The 8,000-nt window shown below is 36.7% G+C and overlaps 1 protein-coding gene across 1 annotated transcript in view; it reads right to left on the reverse strand.

Annotated features, from left to right (window-relative positions):
* PDE5A (phosphodiesterase 5A, cGMP-specific) overlaps positions 1-8,000 on the reverse strand; it is a 123,585-nt gene that overhangs the window by 47,340 nt on the left and 68,245 nt on the right. The window contains exon 7 of the mRNA XM_012645347.1: positions 7,475-7,542. Within this exon, the coding sequence (XP_012500801.1) occupies positions 7,475-7,542 (68 nt within the window). The remainder of the gene's footprint in view (positions 1-7,474; positions 7,543-8,000) is intronic.

An 8,000-nucleotide genomic window follows, 5' to 3' on the forward strand; every position in this document is an offset into this window, starting at 1 on the left:
TTGCTCAGGCTGGTCTCGAACTCCTGACCTTGAGCGATCCACCCGCCTCGGCCTCCCAGAGTACTAGGATTACAGGCGTGAGCCACCGCGCCCGGCCCCAATACAACAATATTTTACATATTCCAAGACCAAGAGAAAAATCGAGTGGGCCTAGAAGAATTTTTTTAAGCTTTTCTCTTGAGTCTTTTTCCTTTCTCCTCTGTCTTTTCTTGTCTTATTTCCTCAACATCAGCTACCTCTCCACATTCTTCTGGTTTTTGGCTTTTAGATCCTTTATGATACTTTTTTAAATTAAAACTTAATCTTCCTCAAAAAATTTTTTTGAACTTACAATATCTTTACCAGACTTTTTCCAGTGTCTTGCTTAATAGATTGAGCATAAAAGATTAATCTGACGCCAGCGGGTAACTGTGCGTTCCCTGGTGAAAGTGATGCACTTGGCAGAGAGTGAGGGTGTGGAACTTGACTGCAACTGTGAGGATGTGCTTACCTTATTCATAAAACCACTAACTGAATAAATAGGAAAGCTTAATAATAGGAATTATTTCAAAATAAAATACAGTTGGCCCTCCATATCGTGGGTTCCACATTCTTGAATTTAACCAACCACAGATCAAAAATAATTCGAAGAAAAAAAACTGTAAAAAATAACAATTAAAAAATATAAATTTAAAAAACAATACAGTATGGCAACTATTTCACATGGCACTTGCATTGCATTAAGTATTATATTAATACGTAATCTAGAAATGATTTAAAGTATATGGGAGGTATGTGTAGGTTATTGGCAAGTACTATGCCATTTCATGCAAGGGACTTTAGCATCCATGGATTTTGGTATCTGTGGGGGGTTGTGGAACCAACGCCCCAAGGATACCAAGGGACAACTGTATATATCTCAGGAAAAATGTCTGCTCGTTCTGAGTTTCTAAAGTTTCAATGTTTTTCCTGTCTTCTGTCTTTCGCACCCAACCTGCCCAAGGTGGTTCTCGGGACAATGGTTTCATGTGGTGGTGCTGAGAACTAGTGATTCCACGAAGATTCCTAAATTCTGTGGCTTCATTCCTGGCCAAGCTATTTCAGTCTTCCCTTTCTTTGCTGTACATTTTAGTTTAGGTGTAATTTGGTCAAATCAGGTACTAACCACTTCTCCAGTACTATGTATAAGTTAAAAAGAATGAAAAGGAAATGACACAATAGTGACATAGGAGTAAATGAACTTGAATATTTCTCGAGACTAGACTGATAGTCTGTGGCCAATTACTGGACACATCAGATCTGATACACTCCTAGGGCCCTATTTCATGCAGATTATCTGGGTGACATTCAAGAAAAGCTTATGAGATAAGTGTAGGTTTTAGGTTAATGAAACAACGTTTAAAACCACAAATATAAGACAGCAACAACCTAGAGAAAAGAAAATAAGCAGCAGCTATGGTCAAAATAAGAAAAATGAAGAGCTGGCCACCGGGAGAAAGAAGTACATTGAAGAAGTGAGCACCCTTTTAAAATGATAATTAATATTAATAACTATTATTATTCTTATCACCATCATTATGTTAACAGCTGGAGCCAGAAGGAACCCAAACTTGTCAAACTCAAACTTGGTTAAGCAACTCGTTAGAGAACATCAAACCAGTCTTACAGGAGTTGACATAGAGAAGCGGAAGTACAACAATTACTTGTAAATCAACAAATACCTGATACCTTACCTAATTCCCTAAACAATTTTAAGTTTTCCTGATGGCCGCTTCAGTGAAAAAGGAGTATCAGAATTATTAAAGTTACAGGATACCATGTTTATTTCTTATTCTAGAAGAAATGTTGATAAACTCCAGTTCCTGTATTCAGTAAACACAGATCGAGCACCTGCTCCGTGAGAGGCACCCCTGATGCCACGTGGGAGGTCAGGCACTGTCCTGAGCGGCTGAGAAGGCAGCAGAGGGCTGCCCCAGAATGAACGGTGTTTTAGTTACGTGTGCTGCTGAGGCAGAGTCTAGTGCAGAGGCTGCCGGTTGTCCTTCAGTAACTCTTCTCTCCTTCGCTTTGGACACATGGCTACCCCGAATGAAGGCTACATTTCTCAGCCACCCTAGTGGCTTAGTATTGCCCTGTGACTAAGTTCTAGTCGACAGGATATAAGATGAAATGTGTGTGTCAGCTTCTAGAAGCCTTACCTAAGAGACAGCTGATTCTTACTCTCTGCCCCTTCCTTCCCCATCCTCCAGCCTATGGTTTGAAACACGGACATGGCGGCTGAAGCTGCACCTGTGATCCTGAAGTAAAGGCCCACACCCGGAGACGCAAGGTAGACAGCCCAAAGGTGACGAGGTCCCCGAGGCCTTTGTGCAGCAGATCTGTAACACCAACCCTGAGCCGCCCACCTCTGGGCTTCTACAGGAATAATTATACTGCATTTTTGCTTAAGCTATTTTTATTTTGGGTTTTCATGATGCAGTCAAGCCTAATCCCAATTAATACAGTTAGTAACATTGCCAGCACCACACGTGTGTAGAAGATGGACAGACAGAACCTAAATGGAATCGATTAGGGAAGAGACGGCATTAGAAAAATGCATAAAAGACTGGCTAAGATTTTTAAAAGGGAAGAAAGACATTAGGAGGGAAAGAGAGGGTATTCCAGGCAGGAAAAAATAAAAAAATATAAAACACACTGCTGACACGGAAGAGAGTTCTATGCATATTTAGATAATACTAAATAGTTACAGATTGTCAAGAATAAAGTGACAATTTCAGGCTGTAAATGTCAGGCTAGGACAGATGTTGGAAGATTTTGAAAGTGTAATACAAAAAATATGGATCTCATTCTTTAAATAACAGGAATATTATGATGGCCTTGAGAATGTGCCTCTCGGAGCTCCAAGTGCAGGAGAGGAGCTGACTAGTGTCTCAAGTTGCTGTGCTCTGGAAGCCATTGCCATGTTTGCACCAAGGCCACACCTCCCAGGGCTGCTCCTAGAAAAAGACCAGGCAAATCAGGGATACTAAGGTGGGCCTAATCCTCAGAGACCCAGGATTCTTCTGATAAGAAACTTTGATTAGAGGACTCCCCAGCAGCCGTGTCAACCTTCCTTAGAACTGATCAGCTGGCTAAGACACTTTCACTCAACCTTCCTTCCTTCTTTCCCCCTCTCCTTCACCCTCGGTCAGACTTTCATGTTAGTCTGATGGCTCTCCTAACCGCTCTCCTGGCTCCTTCCCAACTACTACAGGGTGTTTCCTCTAATAAATCTCTGCATATTAAATCTACTTCTCAGAAGACTTGGGCTAGCTCACACACTTAAGGCTTTTTGCAGAGGTATCAATGGACTTGCACATGAGTGCATTCCTGAGAAAACAGAGTTAGGTAAATGGAGCTTGGAAAGACAGAAATTTCTGCACTTTAAAATTAAATGGGAATCACTGCAGGCTGATGTAAATCAAAGAATGACAAACACATCAAAGAGACACAGAAATAATAGCTAACATTTACTGAATACTTATTACATGCCAGAAATTTTCTGAAGCATTTTATATGCATTAATCTCATTTAGTGCTTACAACAATCCCACAACCATTGCAGATGAAGAAACTGAGGCTTTGTTGTAAATAATTTATACAAAGTCCTAATGCTGGAACTTAAATCTAAATACAATCAGTCCAATTTCTACATTCTTCTACTCTTTATCCACAGTTTTTTCAAGTAGTAGTCTTTACTTACTTATGCTTTCTAATACGATATTAAGTATTAACTAATATATATTCCAAGAAAGTGAGATTAAAGGATTAATTCTATGTATTTGTTATTTTGTACATTAATGTGCATAAATTATGCATAAAATGTACATTTATAAATGAACATAAAGTTAACTAGTATATGGAATTATAGCACTAAAATACCTATTTCTCAAAATAAAGAGCTAACATGAACTATATAACATCATACTCATTTTTTCCTTCTAGAGTGACTCTTTGAACTGAAACACAGAAACTCTAAAACTTCCCAGCATCTGGACATGATCCTCCTTCAGAAATTCCTGGGCAACCCAGTTCCCAAGAGCTTACTAAGTTTTTATTCCACTTATGATTCTAATAATATGTTCACTCTGACGACTTTTTAGCTTTACAATTAACATTTCAAAACTATCTTCAGTATATTATTTCCATTTCTAAAAATAATTAGTGGATTGGTTAGAAAACATCCCAAATGAGCCATGCTCTTCAATTAATAAAGACATCTTCCATTTTTCCTACACAGAGGAAACACGGCATTCATCAGAAACAAATCAAATATATCATCAGAAACAAATCAAATATATACCAAGACTTTGCCTTTTTTTCCAATGCATAGTTACCAGCAGAGGTCACTATTACATCAAGTCGCTGGATTTGTCCAGCTACCACTAAAAGAAATTAGAGGACCTGGCTGAATTTATAATAAAGATCAAGATGCTAACACATAAAGTATGATTACACAGATATATGCTGCTGCACAAATATTAAAAGGTAAATGTACTTTTAGTATGTATTATCGTTTTGATTTTCCTATTCTCCTATGAAGACAAAGGTAAATATATAAATACAGATGCATATACTTATATTTTTATATATAGTAACTCATTACTTATCAAGCCAGAAAGTGAAATATACAAATATTCACATGTATTATCCAGAAAAAGTTTCTAAGACATTCTTTTCAAAAAGGAAAAAAGATGTCACAGCATCATAAAATCAAAATAATATACATTAATGCTCTTCCTCAGGATAAGAAACTTCATAACCAAGCTAGGCAGTATAGGCTGTTGCCAACAGTTAAGAGAAACCACACACACCAAGACCTGTGCATGTTATTATTATATTATCACACATTTTAAAAAGATTCAATACTAACTAAAACAATGTCAAATATGCTAGAAAATACAATGGCACGGGGCTAAGGAAGGAAAAGGCATGAAGATGGGACAGCCTTTGGCTCATCATGACCAGCAAGGCCAAGAGGGAAATAAAGGTTAACTATCCAGTATGACCACGTGAGCCAAAAACTCCAGGACAGCAGGAAAGTCTGTGGTTAGAGAAACCGTGGTTTATCTGCCCTGACTACCTACCCCATGCCCAAGTCAGAGGTCAAGGCTTAAGTCAGGTGTGCCTTCTGAGCCAAATGAATTCCCATCTGCCCCATGTTACTTCCCCACCCCTTTGCTAATTCCCAAAATTCTTTTAATAGAAGAAAAGGCCATTCATTGTATCATGTGGTTAAAATAATATCTAGTAATAATGAGTTTTGATTTAAATACGAACACTTAACAAATTAACAACTTTAAGTCACTGTGGTCAACATGTCTCCTTCTTGATAGGGGAAGACTTAAGAGGACAGGAAAGGTGACAAAAGACAAGAAGGGACACAGGAAAGAGTACATAGAGGGCTCTCCAGTAGCGAGTAGAGCAGTGGTGACCAGAGGCTGGGGCAGGGCGGGGAGGGGGAGGTAGACGTTCGGCATAATGACAGTTAGATAGGAGGAATAAATCCCAGACATCTATTGAATGCAGGGTGACTAGAGTTAATGACGATACACTGTATTCTTGAAACACATAAAGAGAGTAGATGTTGAGTACGCTTGAGCACAAAAATAACTGTGTGAAGTAATGCATTTGTTAATTAGCTAGAGTTAACCATTCTACTATTTCTATGTACTTTGAAACATCATGTTGTACGTGATAAATACAGTATTATCTTTGAAATTTTTTTTATTTTTTAGAAAGAGGCTATGGCAGGGCAGAAGACAGCTTCTGCACAATGATCTCTGGGGTCGCCTTATTTAAGAGGATCAGAAAAAACACAGTCTGTGCACGTAAGTATTTTGTTCTTGTAGCTGCAAACTCAGGCAGTTCTGCTTTAGATGATCTATAGGGATGATTTTTGTTTCCCACTTTTTATTATAAATATTTTCTTCCAATTGTTTATGATGAACTGTTTCAACATATACAGAAAGGGTAAAGGGAAAATGAAAGCTGAAATGAATATCCTACTGTTAGAGTCAACAATTTTAAATGTTCTGTGACATTTGCTTTATCTATAGATATATGTGTGGATATATTTATTTAAATATACTTATTTTTCTTCGGCTGAACCATTTTAAAGTAAGTTACAGACACCATTATACTTTGTCCCAAAATACTTCAATATGATCTCCTAAAAATAAGAACATTCTCTTATGAACAACATCTTCCTAATTCCAAAGAAAAATAACAATAATTCTCCATAACCATCTGGTATCCGGTCCATATGCAAATTTCCAAATGTACCCAAAAATGTCTTTGATAGCTGTTTTAACAGTGATCTAATCAATGTTCAAGTATTGCATTTGGCTACTAGGTCTCCAAGAACAAATAGCCTTCATCCATTTTATACAATGACACTGACTTTTTGAAACGACCCGGCCATTTATCTTATAAAATGTTCTGTAGTCCAGATGTGCACAGAGATTATTTTTAAAGCACCACCACCAAGGAGCTTATACTAGTTACTGAAGATCATACTGTGATACTACTCACTATGTGAAATAATTCTCTCATAGGTCAACTGTACTGAAAAAATATCTGAAACTTGAATATAAAATAGTAAAGTTAAGACGATGTTCTATTTCCACCTGAGGCTTTTAGATTTAGTATCAGTAAGGAATAAAATAATTGGAAACAAATGAACAATAAAAATGTGATACACTGCATTATGCCCAAGTATTCCTGACACTTCATCCTAGCAGATTTATTTCTTAGAATATTCTATCACTTATTCTATTACTTAGTTTTTTTGCTAAGGATGAAAAAAGGAAAATGAGGATAAACACTTGGTAGTTTACTCTAAACTCATTTCAAAATCCTTCAGAAAGCACATGTAAATTTGGGACAATAACATCTATAACCTCCATCATGTGAATACTTTATATTGTTTCTGAGTAACAATTAACAAGAAAACACAAATTTAAAAACAATGAAAAGTGCAGTGGCAATCTGATCTGATTCCAGCCACAGGAGGCACGTGTGTTGGTTCGATCGGGACCACAGGCCTCCTTTTGTTATCAGTTACAGCCTCATGGCTCATTCCAAATCAGAACAGACTTAACAGGAAAGTCTGTTCAGAAGCCTATCACATTTCCAGAAGGGTCCAAAATGTAATGAAAAAACATAATTGAAATATAGAACTTCTGGGTCTTCAAAAGAAAGCAGTTCACAAAAATAGTGTACTAAGCCTTACACTAATTGCAACACCATACACTATATGAAATAATTCTTCAATAGGTCAACTATAGTGCAAAAAACCCTAGAACTTATAACATCAAATAGTATTTTCACAAATAAAATTATCTGTGGGGAAAAAATAACCTGTAGCTTATATGTCTCAAGTCAAACTGGTCATGAAATAACTATTTAGCCAATATTATATACTTATGATAAAGACAAATAGTAAGTTCTTTTACCTTGTTAAAGTATCAGATGATTTTTCTAATTCTTCACACTCCATGTGAAACACACTGGAAAAAGAATCCTGAAAACAGAGTGACAACACAGACTGAGAAATAAGTTTGACAAGGTATCAAAACCACCTTGATACAGATATGTGTCCTATGGAATCGACTAATGACTCCAATACTTGTAATATATTTTTACTTTCTTTCAAACAAAACTGACCCAATTACTCATTTCATAACATCCGCAAAGCTGTTTCTGATTATTAAAGGCTTTGTTCGTATCATTGCTGATCTTCACTTGCAAGAATGCTTCTTTGAGTACTATTTGGGGTTTTTCTCCTATCAGGTATTAATGAATATATTAGTTTCAAAATTTCTCTATGCTCATTGAAAATTCTCAAGTTTTGGCTTTTAAACATATATCAATTGCTGTTGTTAAATCCCAGGTAAATGCCTTCTTAAAAAGATGTGTTCATCCAGTAATATTCACAAGATCATTAAAATAATTGTGAAGATTTTAGCAACATAGAGAAAT

This window comes from Propithecus coquereli, unplaced genomic scaffold (genome assembly GCF_000956105.1).
Source record: "Propithecus coquereli isolate 6110/MARCELLA unplaced genomic scaffold, Pcoq_1.0 Scaffold232, whole genome shotgun sequence".
Taxonomy (NCBI): domain Eukaryota; kingdom Metazoa; phylum Chordata; class Mammalia; order Primates; family Indriidae; genus Propithecus; species Propithecus coquereli.